Source organism: Chenopodium album, chromosome 10 (genome assembly GCF_948465745.1).
Source record: "Chenopodium album chromosome 10, dcCheAlbu1.1, whole genome shotgun sequence".
NCBI classification, from domain to species: Eukaryota; Viridiplantae; Streptophyta; class Magnoliopsida; order Caryophyllales; family Amaranthaceae; genus Chenopodium; species Chenopodium album.
Genome location: NC_137843.1, coordinates 8315660 through 8337618, shown reverse-complemented (window position 1 = coordinate 8337618; position 21959 = coordinate 8315660). Strand labels below are relative to the sequence as shown.

Sequence of the window (21959 nt, the reverse complement as noted above, 5' to 3'; positions counted from 1 at the left end):
TTGAAGTATTTCATTCTAGTGGGACGATAGAAGTCTCGCTACTTGAATTAGCTTGCTTCGACACATGTTTTATCAAATTAGCTGATTTCATGCGCATTCGTCTCTAATGTAGTGTTATCTACATCCATTTGTTGCTCGTCTCGAATCTCATCGAGATCTAACTTTACTCCCACTTGGCTTTGTAGGAAGACATTTCTTTCTATAAAGACACTATCGCGAGCAACAAAAATTTTGTTTCTACGCGATTGTAGGAATAATACCTCTGATTTTATGGTTTATTATGTCATCTTTGTAAACAATTTACATAGTTTTCATATTCCCTCAATCCTGTTTAGAAAAGATTACTTTGGAACATTTCCAGTCTATAACATTTATGACATCTTTTCTACTGCTTTGGTTAAGTTTCTGTTTAGTATATTCGCAATTGTTGTTGTTCTAATGCATATCCTCAAAACGATATTTGTAAATCATTAAATCTTGGATCGAACCATGGCAAGCAAAGTTTGATTCCTACTTTATACATACATTTTAATTGTAATGTTCCTGGATTGTGAACTAATTCAACAATTCCTTTAGATGATCATTTGTTTTGAGTTAAATATTTATCACAACAATCATTTGTGGTGCTAAATTGTTTATCTCAAACTTGATTTTACATTTCATTTTGGAATTTTGAACATTTCAATGATTCCAACTTCTATTTCATTAAGTAATTATCGACATATTTACTTAAATCGTTAATAAAAGCAATGAAATAGTTAAATCCTTTTGCTAAATCTTGAATTTATGGTACACACACATCATATGTTTGTGTTCCAAAACGTCATTTTAGCTCTTTTACCCTTTCAACTAAAAGGTAACTTGGTCATTATAACTTATCAAGCATGACTTCTAATTCTTAAGTGATTCATAATCATATAAGAGTAAGAGTCCATCCATAACTTTGGATGTGCAAATGGTTTATGTGACCTAATCTTACTTTATTTTAATAAGTTTGCTTTGAATCATCTAAATTCACTTTTGTGATCTACTTATATCAATGTCATAAATAAAAATTAACTCATATCTAGCAAAATGAAAACAAAATATTACCTTGGTCATGAATCAACGTTTGTCCAAGCCAAGTAAAACCAAATCAGTATTCAAAACAAGAAAACCGAAATATTGTCTCATCAAAAACTGGAAATAGTTCTAAATGTCATGATAAACTAATCAGAAATTAAAACTATGAAGCTATCTCTGGCCACTCAAATACTTCTAGTGCACCTTCAAGCTCCATCTCCATGCTAGCTTCACTTGCTTGCAGTTCCTGCGCAACATCATAATGTTAAGCACTGCAACTTGGTATCACATACCTTAGTGAAAGTTAAAATGATTATAACTTAATACCTGAGGTTGATGCTCCATTCTTCTTCTTGAGGAAATCAAGGTATTTCTGGCAATTGCGTTTCCAATGCCCCTTCTTCTTGCAGTAAAAGCATTCACTCTCACTTGCAACTTTGGGTTTTGGATTCGCCTTAGGCTTTTCAGGAGCCTTGGCAACTTGCTTGCCCTTGCTCTTGGCATTAGCCTTTTGCCCCTTCTTCTTGAACCCCTTTCCCTTTTGGATCATAAGAACTTCCTTCTTAGGTTCCTTAGGGATTTGTTTCTCAGCACTAACCAGCATTGCATGCAATTGACTCATAGTCTTTGCATTCGCAGTCATGTTAAAGTTCATGATAAACTGGTTGAAACTTTCTGGAAGTGAATGGAGAATGATGTCTGTTGCCAAATCATCACTAATTGGGTACCCCAGTTTCTCCATACTTTGAATTAGGCCGATCATTTTGAAAACATGATCATGAACTGTGGCACCCTTCTCCATTCTACAATCCATAATCTCACGATGAAGCTCATACCTTTCAACTCTAGCTTGTTTCTTAAACAAAACTTTGAGCTCTTCCATGATTGAATAGGCATCCAGGTCCTCAAAACGCTTTTGAAGACTAGGTTCCATAGTAGCAATCATTAAGCAAGTGATAGGCATAGCTCTATCATGAGCTTCCTTGTGCTTCTTGATATCTGCCGCAGTTGGATTTTCTGGCAGAGGTCCTGGTAATGGGGTATTAATGATATCCTCCTTACCTTCAGATTTCAGAACAAGCCTTAGCATTCTTTCCCAGTTGGAAAAGTTTTCCCCTGTCAACCTATCCTTTTCAAGGAATGGTCGCAAATTGTAAACGTTGCTGTCATTGTTACTACGGCTACCCATCTATGTCAAAATAAGGTAAAGTTTAATAATTATGTTTAATAAATTAAAGTACCACAAAACATATTCATTTGGTAACTTTAAAACACTTTATTCAATAATTAAATGATCCCAATTGAATTTTAAGTGATTCCAAGATCCTTTATTTGTGCAATAATTGACCGGACTGAGGCCCTGCCATCAACCATTACATTTTCAAGGTGAGTAAACTCTTTACTGATTACAACTCTTGTAATTCTTGGTTGAATAATTAACCATCACATGTTTAATTATTACCCTTAGCTTCAAGGTTCTAAACTGATCTTTAGGTAACCTTGTTGAATTTAACCAATTAAAAGTGTAGAACGTGATCTACCCCCACTTCCCCAAGATATATTATGACGCTCTGCTGAGGCCGACCCATCACAAACGATCAAGGTTTTCGTCGGGTTTTTAATTGGAAAAGCTGCATCAATATTACTGGGATCTAGATTCATTATGTTGTGATTATTTAGTGAACTCTAGCGCATCATCAAACAACATTAATAAACCTAAACATGCATAATCTACTAATGCAATAAAATATGACATAGTATGGCCCCTTAGTCCTAAGAAAACTAGAAATGAAAATGCTCCCACTTGAATCATCGTGGATCTTCATCCACCTTGCTCCTTTGGGCCTTCACTTCATGGGCTTCTTTTGGGCTAACACCATTTAAATAACTATTCTATTTACATTAAATAAAAGTTATGAAAATACTCAACGGTACGCAGACCGTATTTAGATTACAAAAATACATCACGATACGCAGATCGTATTTAAGAATCTATGGGCCATACTAGTCTATATATAGCAACATAATATCATATATTATAAAAGTGCCATATAATAAATCACTCAACATGCTTGTCTAAACTATAACATCTGATGATCATAATAAAGACAACGCATTTCCTAAAATATCTTATATTTTAATCATAATTAGATAATATCATATATTATTCATGACGGTTTATAAAATATCATGTATTTAATTTAGTCATGAGATAGAATCAAATCATATTTTAATCTAGAAAGATGATTATCCTAACTAATTTAGGAGATTCTATCCTAATTACTAGCCAATCAAATAATTTTAAAATCAATTACATCCTAATCTAATTATGGGATAATCACATTATTTAAATCAATTATTATCCTTTTGGAATATGCTCAGAATATCCTCATCAATCTTATCCTTAATTAACCACTTTAATTTAGGATAATTATCAAAATAACAAACTAAATATGGATAATATCAAATATAACAACTTTTGAATATTTGATTTTATCCTTAAACAAAAAGATTTTATCCAAATAAAACCAACTTTATCTTTTAAAATAAAAGATCATATTTTGAAAATATTTGAACTTATCCAAAATAAAACCAATTTTATCCCAAAATAATTCGTAATTATCCTGAAATAAATTTTTAAAACAGAATTTTTTTTTTTTTTTTTTTTTGAAAAAAAAACCGCAACCACCAACGCCGGCCACCGTGGTTGGCTAGCCGAAGCTAGCCACGGTGGCTGGCTGCCGTGACAGCAGCCACTGCCGCAAGGGCAGCAGCGTGGCAGCTGCTACTGCTGGGCTGCAGGCCACCGTGCGTGGCCAGCCGAGGCTAGCCACGGTGGCTGGCTGCCTTGCAGCAGCCACTGCCGCGCAAGGCAGCAGCACCCCGAGCTGGCAGCCGCGGCAGCAGCCGTGCAACAGTTGCACGCTGCTGCCCACAGCCACCCTAGACCGCCGCCCTCCCTTCCCTCCCTCTTGGACGCCACCTGGTCGGCAGCCGCCGTGGCTGCGCCACCCAGCCGCGGTTGCCGGCCAAAATAAAATAGATTTTTTTTTTTTGTGTTAATTTAATTAAAATAACATTTATCCTAATTAAATTAAATTAATCCATAAGATTAAAATTAAATCATATTCAATTTTAAAATAGGGTTCATCATAAAATTAATCCCAATTTAATTTTAACATTTAAAATTAAATCTATGATCATACATAAAACATTTTTATGCATGAATCAACCTAATTAAAATTATGAAACATAAAACAAATCGAATAAAACCAAAGTCAAGCACAAAAATCATATTTTAGGGCTTGGAATTTTCGAAATTTAGGGTTAGGGTTTTCGAAATTTTCGAAATACTAGGGCATAATTCGGTCTCTTTATGGCTATTTGAGCATAATTAAATCGCATTTAACCGATTCCAAAAGTTTAATCACATTAAAATAATAATCGAACCATAATTAAATTAATTTCTCCCTCTTAATTGATTATAAAATTAACGTGGACATCAAATAATCGTATTATTATGATCTAGCGCGTTAATGCAAGAGGCTATGATACCATTGTAGGAGTTTATAGGTACTACGCAGCGGAAATAACATATATGAATCATATTCAATAAAGTACCTAATCCCAAGAATCGCATGCATAACACACAAGACACATAATCATACCTTTGAAGCGTGAATTCCACGAAGCTATTCGACAGGCAAATCAGGGAGAGAATAGAGCCCCAAGTGTTGCTCCTCTACTTAGTCCACGAGATTCGAACGAGCCGTCCACCAATACTAGATTGGTCGAGTGATTGAGGAAAACCGCGATCACCACCTTTTCGGACAACCGACCACCGCACGAACCACCACCACCACGAGACACTACCGCGCCTAGGAGGAGGAGAGAGCCGTGAGAGAGGGAGTATGAGAGGAGGTTGGTTTCGTGTTTGCTAATTAGGGTTTGATCTAAATGATCAGTTAATTCCTTCTATGCAAACCTAGGCACCTAGTCTATTTATAATCTCATTATAATTAGACTAGGGCACGAAGCCCAATAGCCTCTCATAGACCCTACATGGCCGGCCACCTAGAGTGATGAGGCCCATGATGGGCCTCGTCCTCTAATGCTCGATCTAGCCCCTTTGTGTGACCTTATAGGATCCGTCCAATTGGGCTTTGGCCTATTTTACTAGTCCAAAGATCGTAAGTACCTCTAGCTATGGCAAAACGACGACCCAAATGTCCGGACTTAATTATCTCCATAATTTGATCCAATTATATATCTAGTAATTGCACACGACGAAGACATAACTCCTTCAATCTCCCACTTGTCTGAGACAAGGGTGCAATATTCAAATTCCTTAAGTCAATGTATATGTCGATTTGATAATATGATTGCATCACATGTCGAGATCATATTAATCTACAAATCGTTTCTTGAAATCTGAGTTAGAATTACAAAACCAAATGATTACTGAGTAATGCATTTGAACGCGGCCACGTATTTTCTGAATTCTCCCTCTTCAAGCGGCCATGACACATTTCCTAATTTAATAGGTAGACTCTATCCAATCTTGTGGCAACAAGCCTCCCACTCAACTTCTGAAATAACCGGGAAACATCCTTTATAATCTCCAGTTACGGGTAGACGTTTGAATGTACCACAGTTATAACATCCATTGAACGAAATCAATGTTCCACTCATGTCAAAGGAATCCACTAATATATACGGAAGCTCTATACTTGAACTTCAAAGTAGGTCAATAGTTCGATCATGCATCATTCATGCATATCCAAGTGATTGATCGAGCATCACTATGCCCCTATAGCCCATGAAACCGAGCTATCCAATCAATCTTACATGCTAGTCCATTTATTGAAATCATTTATTTCCACTTTAATGATTTCGAACTAGGAACTTAAATAATATACGGATTTTGTTCACCTGTGGGGTTTCATACACCAGGTCTCTAAAATAGATAACCTGATGAGCCCATCAATCCATAATTATTTTGGACATTTTATTTAATTTCAAAACCATAATTAAATAAGAGAAATAATAATTTCTATTTTAAACATAATTCTGCAAATTGATGTATTTTCTTATGTAATATGTTTCCACAAACATACACAACTTAAATTTACATAATTTGCTTCAATCCAAGACTTTAATATGACTTTCATACCTTTGTCTATGGAAGGGGTTTAGTGATTTCTCACTCATAATAAAACTTTGCAGAACGTGACCTTCCGCCGGTCAATGATCTCATAACTGAGGCGATATCTCATATCCATTTGCTTGGATTTGTGATGTGACCCTGGCTCCTTTGTTCTTGGGCAAAGGTGACCCTTTAGTCATATTACATTTCAATCCAAACTTCCTCTATAACTATCCGACTATAGCTTAATACACATATTCTGACATTGAGCATGCAATAGTGCTCTGCTTTGAACTTTTCAAGCTCACTGTATTTCTCCATATTGACAAAATTGTGCGTCTAGATCAAAATCTAGAGTCATCTTGCCTGTTTGGAAAGAACTTGCATTCGTAAAACCTTTGACAACTTGTTTACTTTTAACACCATAAACTAGAAAAATTCCTTTAACGCTTCTCAAGTACTCAAGGATTTGTTCTTGGTAACTTTCCGTATGCTTATTCTGTATTTGCTTGAAACTTGCTACACATGCACAAGTCATATGTAACAACTTGCTTTGTACATTTCATGGTACATGTAATGGTCCCTTTTGCAAAAGCATTAGGTCCACTGCCTTTACAACTCAACTCAACTAGCTTTTAAGGCACTGAGTTTTACTGAGTGTAAAACCATGAGACATGGGAAGAGATCCTCTTTTAGAATCTTGCATCTTGAACTCGTCAAGAACCTTATCAACATAAGTCTCTTGATTTGGTCCAGTCATCCTTCAAGATTCACTTTGTGGATTTTGATTCCCAATATGTACTCAACATCTCCTAAGTCTCCCATATAGAAACAATCTTTCTAACCATTGCTTGATTTATTCAAGCTTTGATATATCATTTCATATGAAATGTATGTCAACTACATACTAGACTAAGAAGATCAATTGCTCCCACTAAACTTCTTGTTTCTACAAGATTTCTTTTCCATTCTTCCAAGGTAATCAAACTGTTTGATTTCCTAATGAATATTTCAACTCCTTAATGCTTACTTCAATCCATAAATGAATTTCTGAAGTTTGCAAAACTTTCTAGGAATTTCTGGAATTCAAAACTTAAGTTGTATCATATACATCCCATCCATCAAGAACATTTCATGAAGGTGATTTTGATTTCCATAACTAGAAATAATCCGAATAGGCTTACATGCCTAATAGGTTTGACCCTATTTGTAAGACTATCATGGACTAGCACATCTTTACAGACATGGAGTCCATTCTGGATTTCTTGGCTTTAAGCCATTTCCTGAGTTGGCACTTGTCCAAAGCTTGCTTGTAGGTATGGATTCCAACCATTCCAATAGGAAAATTTTAGAATCCACCTTTTACTAGAATTTCAACAAACTGTTTGTTTTAATCCTAAGTAACCTACGATAGGTGTGAGCTACAATAGAATTATTCTCTTCAACTCTTTGAAGTATTTCATTCTAGTGGGACGATAGAAGTCTCGCTACTTGAATTAGCTTGCTTCGACACATGTTTTATCAAATTAGCTGATTTCATGCGCATTCGTCTCTAATGTAGTGTTATCTACATCCATTTGTTGCTCGTCTCGAATCTCATCGAGATCTAACTTTACTCCCACTTGGCTTTGTAGGAAGACATTTCTTTCTATAAAGACACTATCGCGAGCAACAAAAATTTTGTTTCTACGCGATTGTAGGAATAATACCTCTGATTTTATGGTTTATTATGTCATCTTTGTAAACAATTTACATAGTTTTCATATTCCCTCAATCCTGTTTAGAAAAGATTACTTTGGAACATTTCCAGTCTATAACATTTATGACATCTTTTCTACTGCTTTGGTTAAGTTTCTGTTTAGTATATTCGCAATTGTTGTTGTTCTAATGCATATCCTCAAAACGATATTTGTAAATCATTAAATCTTGGATCGAACCATGGCAAGCAAAGTTTGATTCCTACTTTATACATACATTTTAATTGTAATGTTCCTGGATTGTGAACTAATTCAACAATTCCTTTAGATGATCATTTGTTTTGAGTTAAATATTTATCACAACAATCATTTGTGGTGCTAAATTGTTTATCTCAAACTTGATTTTACATTTCATTTTGGAATTTTGAACATTTCAATGATTCCAACTTCTATTTCATTAAGTAATTATCGACATATTTACTTAAATCGTTAATAAAAGCAATGAAATAGTTAAATCCTTTTGCTAAATCTTGAATTTATGGTACACACACATCATATGTTTGTGTTCCAAAACGTCATTTTAGCTCTTTTACCCTTTCAACTAAAAGGTAACTTGGTCATTATAACTTATCAAGCATGACTTCTAATTCTTAAGTGATTCATAATCATATAAGAGTAAGAGTCCATCCATAACTTTGGATGTGCAAATGGTTTATGTGACCTAATCTTACTTTATTTTAATAAGTTTGCTTTGAATCATCTAAATTCACTTTTGTGATCTACTTATATCAATGTCATAAATAAAAATTAACTCATATCTAGCAAAATGAAAACAAAATATTACCTTGGTCATGAATCAACGTTTGTCCAAGCCAAGTAAAACCAAATCAGTATTCAAAACAAGAAAACCGAAATATTGTCTCATCAAAAACTGGAAATAGTTCTAAATGTCATGATAAACTAATCAGAAATTAAAACTATGAAGCTATCTCTGGCCACTCAAATACTTCTAGTGCACCTTCAAGCTCCATCTCCATGCTAGCTTCACTTGCTTGCAGTTCCTGCGCAACATCATAATGTTAAGCACTGCAACTTGGTATCACATACCTTAGTGAAAGTTAAAATGATTATAACTTAATACCTGAGGTTGATGCTCCATTCTTCTTCTTGAGGAAATCAAGGTATTTCTGGCAATTGCGTTTCCAATGCCCCTTCTTCTTGCAGTAAAAGCATTCACTCTCACTTGCAACTTTGGGTTTTGGATTCGCCTTAGGCTTTTCAGGAGCCTTGGCAACTTGCTTGCCCTTGCTCTTGGCATTAGCCTTTTGCCCCTTCTTCTTGAACCCCTTTCCCTTTTGGATCATAAGAACTTCCTTCTTAGGTTCCTTAGGGATTTGTTTCTCAGCACTAACCAGCATTGCATGCAATTGACTCATAGTCTTTGCATTCGCAGTCATGTTAAAGTTCATGATAAACTGGTTGAAACTTTCTGGAAGTGAATGGAGAATGATGTCTGTTGCCAAATCATCACTAATTGGGTACCCCAGTTTCTCCATACTTTGAATTAGGCCGATCATTTTGAAAACATGATCATGAACTGTGGCACCCTTCTCCATTCTACAATCCATAATCTCACGATGAAGCTCATACCTTTCAACTCTAGCTTGTTTCTTAAACAAAACTTTGAGCTCTTCCATGATTGAATAGGCATCCAGGTCCTCAAAACGCTTTTGAAGACTAGGTTCCATAGTAGCAATCATTAAGCAAGTGATAGGCATAGCTCTATCATGAGCTTCCTTGTGCTTCTTGATATCTGCCGCAGTTGGATTTTCTGGCAGAGGTCCTGGTAATGGGGTATTAATGATATCCTCCTTACCTTCAGATTTCAGAACAAGCCTTAGCATTCTTTCCCAGTTGGAAAAGTTTTCCCCTGTCAACCTATCCTTTTCAAGGAATGGTCGCAAATTGTAAACGTTGCTGTCATTGTTACTACGGCTACCCATCTATGTCAAAATAAGGTAAAGTTTAATAATTATGTTTAATAAATTAAAGTACCACAAAACATATTCATTTGGTAACTTTAAAACACTTTATTCAATAATTAAATGATCCCAATTGAATTTTAAGTGATTCCAAGATCCTTTATTTGTGCAATAATTGACCGGACTGAGGCCCTGCCATCAACCATTACATTTTCAAGGTGAGTAAACTCTTTACTGATTACAACTCTTGTAATTCTTGGTTGAATAATTAACCATCACATGTTTAATTATTACCCTTAGCTTCAAGGTTCTAAACTGATCTTTAGGTAACCTTGTTGAATTTAACCAATTAAAAGTGTAGAACGTGATCTACCCCCACTTCCCCAAGATATATTATGACGCTCTGCTGAGGCCGACCCATCACAAACGATCAAGGTTTTCGTCGGGTTTTTAATTGGAAAAGCTGCATCAATATTACTGGGATCTAGATTCATTATGTTGTGATTATTTAGTGAACTCTAGCGCATCATCAAACAACATTAATAAACCTAAACATGCATAATCTACTAATGCAATAAAATATGACATAGTATGGCCCCTTAGTCCTAAGAAAACTAGAAATGAAAATGCTCCCACTTGAATCATCGTGGATCTTCATCCACCTTGCTCCTTTGGGCCTTCACTTCATGGGCTTCTTTTGGGCTAACACCATTTAAATAACTATTCTATTTACATTAAATAAAAGTTATGAAAATACTCAACGGTACGCAGACCGTATTTAGATTACAAAAATACATCACGATACGCAGATCGTATTTAAGAATCTATGGGCCATACTAGTCTATATATAGCAACATAATATCATATATTATAAAAGTGCCATATAATAAATCACTCAACATGCTTGTCTAAACTATAACATCTGATGATCATAATAAAGACAACGCATTTCCTAAAATATCTTATATTTTAATCATAATTAGATAATATCATATATTATTCATGACGGTTTATAAAATATCATGTATTTAATTTAGTCATGAGATAGAATCAAATCATATTTTAATCTAGAAAGATGATTATCCTAACTAATTTAGGAGATTCTATCCTAATTACTAGCCAATCAAATAATTTTAAAATCAATTACATCCTAATCTAATTATGGGATAATCACATTATTTAAATCAATTATTATCCTTTTGGAATATGCTCAGAATATCCTCATCAATCTTATCCTTAATTAACCACTTTAATTTAGGATAATTATCAAAATAACAAACTAAATATGGATAATATCAAATATAACAACTTTTGAATATTTGATTTTATCCTTAAACAAAAAGATTTTATCCAAATAAAACCAACTTTATCTTTTAAAATAAAAGATCATATTTTGAAAATATTTGAACTTATCCAAAATAAAACCAATTTTATCCCAAAATAATTCGTAATTATCCTGAAATAAATTTTTAAAACAGAATTTTTTTTTTTTTTTTTTTTTTGAAAAAAAAACCGCAACCACCAACGCCGGCCACCGTGGTTGGCTAGCCGAAGCTAGCCACGGTGGCTGGCTGCCGTGACAGCAGCCACTGCCGCAAGGGCAGCAGCGTGGCAGCTGCTACTGCTGGGCTGCAGGCCACCGTGCGTGGCCAGCCGAGGCTAGCCACGGTGGCTGGCTGCCTTGCAGCAGCCACTGCCGCGCAAGGCAGCAGCACCCCGAGCTGGCAGCCGCGGCAGCAGCCGTGCAACGGTTGCACGCTGCTGCCCACAGCCACCCTAGACCGCCGCCCTCCCTTCCCTCCCTCTTGGACGCCACCTGGTCGGCAGCCGCCGTGGCTGCGCCACCCAGCCGCGGTTGCCGGCCAAAATAAAATAGATTTTTTTTTTGTGTTAATTTAATTAAAATAACATTTATCCTAATTAAATTAAATTAATCCATAAGATTAAAATTAAATCATATTCAATTTTAAAATAGGGTTCATCATAAAATTAATCCCAATTTAATTTTAACATTTAAAATTAAATCTATGATCATACATAAAACATTTTTATGCATGAATCAACCTAATTAAAATTATGAAACATAAAACAAATCGAATAAAACCAAAGTCAAGCACAAAAATCATATTTTATGGCTTGGAATTTTCGAAATTTAGGGTTAGGGTTTTCGAAATTTTCGAAATACTAGGGCATAATTCGGTCTCTTTATGGCTATTTGAGCATAATTAAATCGCATTTAACCGATTCCAAAAGTTTAATCACATTAAAATAATAATCGAACCATAATTAAATTAATTTCTCCCTCTTAATTGATTATAAAATTAACGTGGACATCAAATAATCGTATTATTATGATCTAGCGCGTTAATGCAAGAGGCTATGATACCATTGTAGGAGTTTATAGGTACTACGCAGCGGAAATAACATATATGAATCATATTCAATAAAGTACCTAATCCCAAGAATCGCATGCATAACACACAAGACACATAATCATACCTTTGAAGCGTGAATTCCACGAAGCTATTCGACAGGCAAATCAGGGAGAGAATAGAGCCCCAAGTGTTGCTCCTCTACTTAGTCCACGAGATTCGAACGAGCCGTCCACCAATACTAGATTGGTCGAGTGATTGAGGAAAACCGCGATCACCACCTTTTCGGACAACCGACCACCGCACGAACCACCACCACCACGAGACACTACCGCGCCTAGGAGGAGGAGAGAGCCGTGAGAGAGGGAGTATGAGAGGAGGTTGGTTTCGTGTTTGCTAATTAGGGTTTGATCTAAATGATCAGTTAATTCCTTCTATGCAAACCTAGGCACCTAGTCTATTTATAATCTCATTATAATTAGACTAGGGCACGAAGCCCAATAGCCTCTCATAGACCCTACATGGCCGGCCACCTAGAGTGATGAGGCCCATGATGGGCCTCGTCCTCTAATGCTCGATCTAGCCCCTTTGTGTGACCTTATAGGATCCGTCCAATTGGGCTTTGGCCTATTTTACTAGTCCAAATATCGTAAGTACCTCTAGCTATGGCAAAACGACGACCCAAATGTCCGGACTTAATTATCTCCATAATTTGATCCAATTATATATCTAGTAATTGCACACGACGAAGACATAACTCCTTCAATTTTGTCTCCTTGGGGTGATGTCAGTACTACTCCTAAGCCTACTCCTCGTATGTTTGTTGCACCATCTGTATGGAGTGTCCATTTTTGTGTAGCTTTTGGTTCCTGTAGAGCTAGTACTTCCTTCTGTGCTTCTTCTTCAAGGGTAGGACTGAAGTCTGCCACGAAGTCTGCTAAGGCTTGAGATTTGACCGCCGTCCTGGGTTCGTACTGTATGTCGTACCTGCTTAGATGTAGGGCCCATTTCTCCATCCTTCCTGACATTTCTGGTTTTCTCATGATAGCTCTGATGGGGTAGTTGGTCCGTACTTGTATGGAATGACTCTCGAAGTATGGACGTAACTTTGCTGAAGCAGTGAACAAGGCTAAAATGATTTTTTCCAACGATGCATATCTTGTTTCCGCACTGAGCAGGGTCTTGCTGATGTAGTAGATTGGAAATTGTTCCTTCTCTTCTTCTCTTGTGAGAACTGCGCTGACCGTCCCTTCAGATACTGCAAGGTATAGCTGGAGTGGTTCTCCTTCTTTGGGCTTGGAGAGAATCAACGGGTTGGCTAGGTATTCTTTCAGCTTCTGGAATGCTTCATCGTGTTCTTGTTCCCACTTAAACTCCTTGTTCTTTTTTAGTACCTCGTAGAAAGCTTTGTTCTTTTCTGAAGACTTTGAAATGAACTTGTTCAGTGCCGCGATTTTCCCTGTTAAGCTCTGTACATCCTTCTTGGATTTCGGTCGCTCTAGATCTAAGATGGCTTTGACTTGTTCCGGACTGGCTTCTATTCCTCTTTGCGTAACCATGTATCCTAATAAATTTCCTGATTGTACTCCAAATGTGCACTTTGTGGGATTTAGCTTCATGCCGTGTTGTTTCAGGATGACGAATGCTTCTCTAAGGTTTCTGACATGATCTTCTGCCTTCTTGGATTTAACTACCATATCGTCTATGTAGACTTCCATCGTGTTTCCAATTTGTTCTTCAAACATCTTGTTTACCAACCTTTGGTACGTTGCCCCTGCATTCTTCAATCCGAAAGGCATCACCTTGTAGCAGTATATTCCTTGACTGGTAATGAAGGCTGTCTTCTCTTGATCGTCCTTGTGCATGAGGATCTGGTTGTAACCACTGTAGGCGTCCATAAAGGATAGCAGTTCGTGTCCTGCTGTGGCGTCTACCATGGCATCGATATGAGGTAAAGGGAATGGGTCTTTTGGGCAAGCCTTGTTGATGTCTGTGAAGTCTATGCAGATCCGCCATTTCCCATTCTTCTTTCTTACTACCACCACGTTGGCAAGCCATTCTGGGTATTTTACTTCTCTGATTTTTCCTGTCTTCAGTAGGTTTTGAATTTCTTCGTTGATGATCTTGTTCCTTTCTGGCGCAAATTTTCTTCTTTTTTGCTTCACTGGTGTATGCATTGGGTCTACGTTTAACTTGTGGGTGATAACTTCTGGGGAAATGCCTTTCATGTCTTCATGGGTCCAAGCAAACACATCTTTCTCTTCTTCCAGAAAGTCGTAAATTTGTTGTTTGAGTTCTGCTTTCAGCTCTGATCCTATTCTGATTTTCTGATCTGGATGTATGGGGTTCAGCTGGACTTCTGTAGCTTCTTGCTCTTCTGATATACTCAACTTCTTTTGGCCCAACCGACCCTCTGATTGCTATGCTGAACTTTTTTCTGCAGATGTTGCTTTCAGTGCTATCTTGTAACATTCCTTGGCTTCCCTAGGATCTCCCCTGATCTCTTGAATTCCCCATCTAGTAGGAAACTTAATGACCTGATGGTACGTAGAAGGGATGGCTTTCATTTCGTGTATCCAGGGTCTTCCCAGAATCATATTGTATAAGGATAGGGTGTCGATCACTAAGAATTTGACTTGCAGGTTGATCCCTTTTGCATACGTTGCCAATGTAATCTCTCCACTTGTCTTCTTGGTTTCCCCGCTGAATCCTACTAGCATTGTTGATTTGTTGACGATATTCTTCTCGTCTATGTTCATGTGCTTCAGGGTGTCTAGCATGATGATATTTGCGGAGCTCCCATTGTCAACTACTTAATCATGCAGTTTCCAACTGGGAGTGAGATCACTAGGCCGTCATGATGACCTTCTACTGCATCGCTTTCTTCAAACATGATAGGGATGTCTATCTTTGACTTCTCCCTCTTGTCTGGTTGCTCTTTGTTGCTTTCTTTTGCGTGCCGCTTCGCTGCTGAATATGTTAGACCGCATACTTCTGACCCTCCTGATATGAAACAGATGGTTTTAACAATTGGCGGTGGGGGTGGAGGACCTCCTTGCTTAGACTCTCTATCCTTCCCTGAAGCTTTAGATCTATCCGACAAGAGTTCTTTGAGGTAGCCTTTCTTTAACAAGTATGCAACTTCCTTTCTAAGCGCGACACATTCGTCAGTAGTGTGACCAATATCTGAATGGAAATCACACCATCTGGATGGATCCTTCTTTTCCCCAGGCCTATCACTTCTTCTAGGCCATTGAACAGTATCTCCCATCTTGTTTAAGGTCCTTATTACTCCTGCAGGATTGACATTGAAGCAATACTCGTGCAACTTGGGTGGGAGCTCAGGATCTTCCCTCCAATCAGAAAACTCTCCTTCGACAGCATTGACTGATCCTTCATCAAAGCAGGAACGCTGATACGGCTTGAATCGATGATCTCTCCTGGGGAAGTTGTTGTTCCTTCTTGACGGACGATCTTCATCCTTTCTGAGCTCTGGAGTCTTTCTTGCATATGCATCTTCTTCGAATCTGACTTGAGCCATTGCCTTAGCTTGTACGTCTTCAAAGGTTGTGCATGGATATTTGGTTAATTCCTTGTAGAGTTCACTGTGATCTAGCAATCCTCTTCTGAACGCTTCAATGGTTGTAGGAGCATCGCACTTGTGTATTCCAATCTTTTCCCTGTTGAACCTGTTAAGGTAATCCCTCAAGGATTCGCCATGTCTTTGCACAACACGGTATAAATCCGATGACTGTTTCTCTATTTTCCTGCTGCTGGCGAACTGGACCTTGAATAGGTTTACCATTCCTGCAAAAGATCGAATTGTCCCATTATCTAAATTAATGAACCAAGTTAAAGTTGGACCTGATAATGTGGCTCCAAAGCCTTTGCACATGATGGCCTCCCTGATGTCTCTAGGGATTGAGCTGGTCATCATCTTCTGCTTGTAAAGGGATACATGCTCATCAGGATCTGTTGTTCCATCCTACATGGCCATGTTGGGTGTGCTGAACCTCTTTGGCACTTCTACCATGGCGATCTCTTCTGAGAAGGGAGATTCTATATAGCCGTCTGACGCCTCTTCCTCCATGGGCTTTGGCATTCCAGGGATCTTGGCGATCTTGGCTTCGATTGCTTTGAGGTATTCCCTGACTACCTTTTCTATCTTCCCCTCCTCAGATCCTTCTTGTCTGTTCTGCTTAGGGGTTCCTGCATTCAAAGAGTCCAGATCTAGGGCTGTTTCCCTAGTGTTAGACCCTTTTTCCCCGTTAGGGGTATGAAAGACACCTGACATATCAAGCTGCATGGCTATACATTCAGTGTTTTTTCTGGTATTAATGGTTTTGGAAGCGACTGGTTGTATTTGGCTACGGAGGGCTTCATTTTGCTTGGTGGGGCTGGTAAGCTTGGCTTCAGTTTGGACTTTTTGGGCGAACAGTGTTTCAATTTGGCTTTTTTGTTGGTCTAAGGTTTGACGGAATGCGTTCATTCCCTCATTGATTTCGGCTATGGTAAAGGGTACTTGGTGCCCAGACATGGTGTTTGAATTGATTTTTTTTTTTTGCGAATTGGTAGGTTAATTGATTATCAGCCCCACGGTGGGCGCCAAATTGTTTAGGCAAATCTCAACAAGGACGTATGAGAATCTGCTAGGTTTGAGGGGTAATAACAATCATACTACCAAAAGCATATAAAATAGCAGTAAAGCAATAATAAAGAAATAGATAAGCAATGAATAAACGATAAATAAACAGAATGAACTCTACTATGAAAAGAGTAAGTTTAGAAATACAATACTGAATAAGGACTAGCCTCCTTCTTCAGTAGGGACGAAGCTCCGTAGATAAATGCAGAGTAATTCTATTATATTTAGTGTATATGTGCGTACATGAATGCTCAAAATGTCTAGTTTATGCTTATTTATACCTAGGGATCTCTAGGGTTTACAAAGATATTCGGAATATATTCAAAATAAAGAAGATCTTCTTGATTTATCTTCTTCCCTGTTCTGTAGGTGTATTTTTGGCAAGTATCTCTTTGATTGATATCCTTGATGCTGCTTTCCTTGTTTATTCTAATCAAGCCGTTTTGCTCATTTTGTTGATGTATTGCTTCTTGGACTGGTGCCCTAAATTAATGGGTCGTATTACAATACGGGCCCAACAGTGGGATTAGATTACAATCTTCTCATGTCCCGCAAGCTGGAAGTGGAAGAACGCTAAAAAAATTATCACTCGATCACCTACATCAATGATAAAATACTTCTTGTTATAGCATTTTTAATATTGACAGATTTTATTGAAGAAAATTTTGACATTTGCTACTAGCGAAATTACTTTGTGTCAAATTTGCTACCTGTTTAATATTTTAGTTTACTTTACAATCACCCAAATCCCAAAATTATAGATGTTACAACCTGTTGTCTTATGTCGTTATTGTTTCCGTTAGTGGGGCCCAACCACCGTACAACCACCCATCTATCCCCATCCACCTCACTGCCACCTTCCAGCTACCGCTCCATCTTCAGCGTCCCTCATTGCCACCGTCCAACCTCCTTTTTCCCCATCAACGCTACCCCGAGGCCTCATTGCCACCCCTCTCCTCGCCGACAACCGGCTAGCCCATTCCCCTCGCCGACGACCGGCCAGCCCCTTCCTGTTGTCGGCGTCGATAAGCCTCTCTCTACCGGCGACTACCATGCTACATCCCCCACCCATCCCCAAAGTCACCACCCATTTTTCTCTCTCCTTTGGTACGAGTCCAGCCAGTTAATCTGCTCCGACATCGCACACTATCGCCTCTCCTACTTGCCCCTAACCACAATCCCCTAAAGCCCTTTTCCTTCCCACGAAACCCTAAAAAAACACATCCCCTACCCCTGAAACCCCAAATCGTTCCTCCTCCACCCTCAAAAACCCTAGTCGTTAAGGTTTTGGGGCTAGGTGAGAAGCGATTGGGAGGTTTCAAGGATAGGGGAGGGGTTTTTCGAGGGTTTTGTGGGAGGGAAAGGGGTTTCGAGGTGGGGGATCGTGATTTAAGGGCTAGGGGAGAGGGGCGGTGCTGCGCGAAGGGGTTCAGGTGCACCGGTCACAGGAAGAGGTATGGAGCGTCGCTGGGGTTAGGGGTGGTTGGCAGGGGGGAAAAGAAGAAGGTGGGGTTCGTCGGCGTCGGGGGAACATTTGGGCGCCGGCTAGGGAGGTGGCTGGGGATTTTTTTTTTAAGTTTTTTTTTTAATAAATTACATTATTATTTAATGAAATATTGAGCCCCACTTAACGGCAACATTGACAGAAACGGTTATCTGGTAGTGAAATATATAGTTAGGGAATTTGGGTGGTAGTAAAGTAAAATAAAATATTAAATAGGTAGCAAATATGACACATGGTGCTTTCGCTGGTAGCAAATGTCAAATTTCTTTTATTCAATCTTACGATCTTATCAAGATTAATTTTACACTATGCCATATTCTTTATGTAACGGGATCATAACAATCAGGAGTAGAGATGTCAAAAGCACACTTGATCCAACCCGATCCGAAACCGATCTGAAAAATGTCCGATTTAGATTTGGACTCGCGTGAACATAACAATTTAGTATGACTTAACTTTAAAAATTGACCTGACCCGATCTGACCATATCAGACCCGATTCGATCATCCGAATTGACACCCCTAATTAGGAGTAGCCAAATTACTGGCTAGGGCGGCCATAGCATGTCCATGTGCATCACAAATTAAAGATATGACCAACTTTATTAAATACAAAGAGTAGATATAAGATTTATGTACATTCCTTTATGTGAAAGACACAATTACAATCTTTTGCATGGAAATTTGTGGACATTAGCTACTGCTAAACCAATTAATTTAATTAATCAGAAGATCAAAAGTTAGGACTGATTTTTTATATTCGTACAAATCTAATTTTTTTTTTAACATTCACAACTACTTTTGTTTAGTATTTGTACAAAGAAGGAAATTATTGATTGGTACACTCGAGTGTATGATGGTCATTGTATGTATGAAGCTAAGGCTTTATTTACTTGTTCACCTTAAGAAATTACTTTCAAAACTAATGAGGGTAGATCAAGTTTAGTTAGATTTGAATGAACATACTATTAGCAGCCCTCCGAAACCCATTTCATTCACCCACCTATTTCTTCTATCATCAAACCTTTGGCATATGCGTCCAAATGTTTCAATTCTGCAATTCATATTGGGAGGCTGAAATGGATGGTTAAAATGATTGATTACTTTAATATCAGTACTAAGATTCACTAATTCCCCTATTCATAGCATAGCATAGCATAACTTACCCGACGACTACACAGTGAATGATAGTTGAATACTTCTCCTTTTGCTTTCACCGCACCACCAATGCTAATGCTTTCATCCTGCTTAAATCATTATGGATATAATTAATAACCACCCTAGTTACTTTAAATTGTAATTCATCAAATAATGTCAACACCTTAAACAATTCTGGATGTAATGCCATCGTTTTCAGGGTGTTTGCAACATGTTTCATTTGTATAGAGTAAGTTAGTGATGCCTTACTAGATATCTTCGAACAATAACTCCACAATCGCAAAGATTATTACCTCTATCAAACTTGCCATGGAATGACAATCATCCTCAATTGCACTCTGCAGTTACAATACAAATTAAAAAATGATGGCAATTACCAATGCACATACTACAATTGACCATTGCCCTGCATAGATAGAATACATTCTTGACTAAAATTTCTTACACTGTTCTCATTCGTGCTTGGTTTGGGCACCGTTGTATCATAGACTGCTCGACTATGCTTACGTAACTTCATTACAGACATATTTAACACAAGGTTATATGGCTGCAATGTGATAAGGGAACATCTATTAAAGGCTACGCATATAGAGCAGTAAGCTAGTACTAGCGAATGTAATTCTGCAAATTAGATTGAAGTTAGTATAACATATACTAGTAATCAAAATCTGCCCAATTTCCTTTCAATATCTAAAATTGATATACCACCAATCTTACTCAATTTCATACGTAGTATAACAACATAATTACATAATACACTAAAACAATCCCGGGCCCCAGATTATAAATAGCGGGTGTTTGTAAACAGTTTAGTCCAATTGAACTTGATAAATCTCAATCAAAATTAAATCTACCCAATTTAATGTCACAATATCTAAAATCAAAAAATTGCAAACCACAATCACAACATCTGAACTAATCAGACGTGAAAACAATTTCCAGAACATAAAATCGGCCCAAAATGAAAATTATATTTAGGAAAATTTCACATTTGCTATCAGGAAAAGTACTTTAACTCACATTTGCTACCCCTTTAATTTTTTATTTTATATTACTACCACACAAAAACACTAATTGTTAAAATAACTACCACCTGAGTAACTCCGTTACTGTTTCTGTCAAGTGGGGTCCACTCCAACGGCTACTTCCTAATTTTTCCCATTTAAATACGATTCATCATTCGTTGCTTTGATTGGAATTGCTCTGCTATCAATGTTCGAACAATTTAGGTAAGTAATCTTCAATTATATTCTCAGTTATTTAAGTAATAGTACATAGGAATGATGTTTTGGCTAAAATCGAATTGCAGTGGCTTAATTTGTAGTTAATTTCTGGAAAAGAAATTAGGGTTCTTGAGTCTAACTTTTAATTGGGGGTTTTTTGTGGGATGTGATAATCATGAAATTGAAAGTGTTGTTGGGTAATTAAAGTATGTAATGTTCTAATGATTCCTTAATTTTGTGAATTTGTAGGGAATTATGGCTTTGGTTAGGTGTTCACCCTCAGAATACAAGAAATGTGACTGCGGCATTCCCACGGCTAGGCTAACTTCATGGACTAGAGAGAATCCAGGCAGAAAGTTCTTGACATGCAAGTTTTATGATCCCAAAACAGAAACAAGGGGCTGCAAGAGCTTTGAATGACTGGATGAAGAAGATGGGACTGATTGGCAAAGGGATGTGATCAACCAATTGATCCTTGACAAAAAACTGATGAAGGGTGAGATAAGCTCATTGCAAAGAGAAGTTGAGGATCTTAGTGGCCAGAGAAGGTGCTTGCTCACTGAGAATGAGAACCTCAAACTAAAGTGCAAATCTCTTAGTGGTGATAGGAAGAGATACTCTAAGCAAGGGCTGCAGAACAATGGTGGGTTTGGCTGTGTTGTTGTGGGTGTTGTCAGTTGTTGTGTTTTGATGATGGTAGGGTTGTTAGTTGTGCTTAAGAAAGCTTAGGTTAGTGTAGGTTCTATCTTAGTAGCTTCAGTTTAGTGTTATGTTATTTGGTTTCTAGTGTTATGTTAGTAGGTTAGTCTACTCTAATGAAGTGGACATTTTAAAATTATAAACTCTTCAAGTATTAATGAAAAACACTACTTTTATGAGACAATAAACATCAGTTTTCACCATTGCATAGTTAAGTATTGTATTAGTTACAAAATGTTGCAAATTGAAAGCATCAAATTCCAATTCTTACAGACAGTTAAATACAAACATTTTTTCTAATTGACTAATACCAAAGTTTAAGGTTTACACAAGGCACTTAAACAAAAATTTCAAACAATTTTGTTCTTTCCCTTTGCCTTTGACCTTGTTGTTGTTGTTGTTGTTGTTGAGGCCTGAGTACTTTGGCTGCAAGTAATAGGATGGGAGCTTTGACCTTGTTGTTTCTATTGTT

General features: G+C 37.5%; 2 protein-coding genes across 2 annotated transcripts; both read right to left on the bottom strand.

Annotated features, from left to right (window-relative positions):
- Positions 1–1189: 1189 nt before the first annotated feature.
- Positions 1190–1686, bottom strand: LOC145563401 (uncharacterized). Its single transcript, XM_081623847.1, has 2 exons — positions 1390–1686; positions 1190–1309 (listed from the first exon to the last, which is right to left on the bottom strand). Exons 1-2 carry the CDS (start codon positions 1682–1684, stop codon positions 1293–1295), a joined length of 312 nt encoding a protein of 103 aa, XP_081479973.1. The 5' UTR covers positions 1685–1686; the 3' UTR covers positions 1190–1292.
- A 7160-nt stretch (positions 1687–8846) lies between these two features.
- LOC145563400 (uncharacterized) lies at positions 8847–9343 on the bottom strand. The gene is made up of 2 exons (XM_081623846.1): positions 9047–9343; positions 8847–8966 (listed from the first exon to the last, which is right to left on the bottom strand). Exons 1-2 carry the CDS (start codon positions 9339–9341, stop codon positions 8950–8952), a joined length of 312 nt encoding a protein of 103 aa, XP_081479972.1. The 5' UTR covers positions 9342–9343; the 3' UTR covers positions 8847–8949.
- Between the last annotated feature and the right edge of the window lie 12616 nt (positions 9344–21959).

Excerpts from the sequence above, each read along its gene's own strand:
- LOC145563401 (XM_081623847.1), bottom strand. The coding sequence starts at position 1,684 with ATGAGTCAATTGCATGCAATGCTGGTTAGTGCTGAGAAACAAATCCCT.
- LOC145563400 (XM_081623846.1), bottom strand. The coding sequence starts at position 9,341 with ATGAGTCAATTGCATGCAATGCTGGTTAGTGCTGAGAAACAAATCCCT.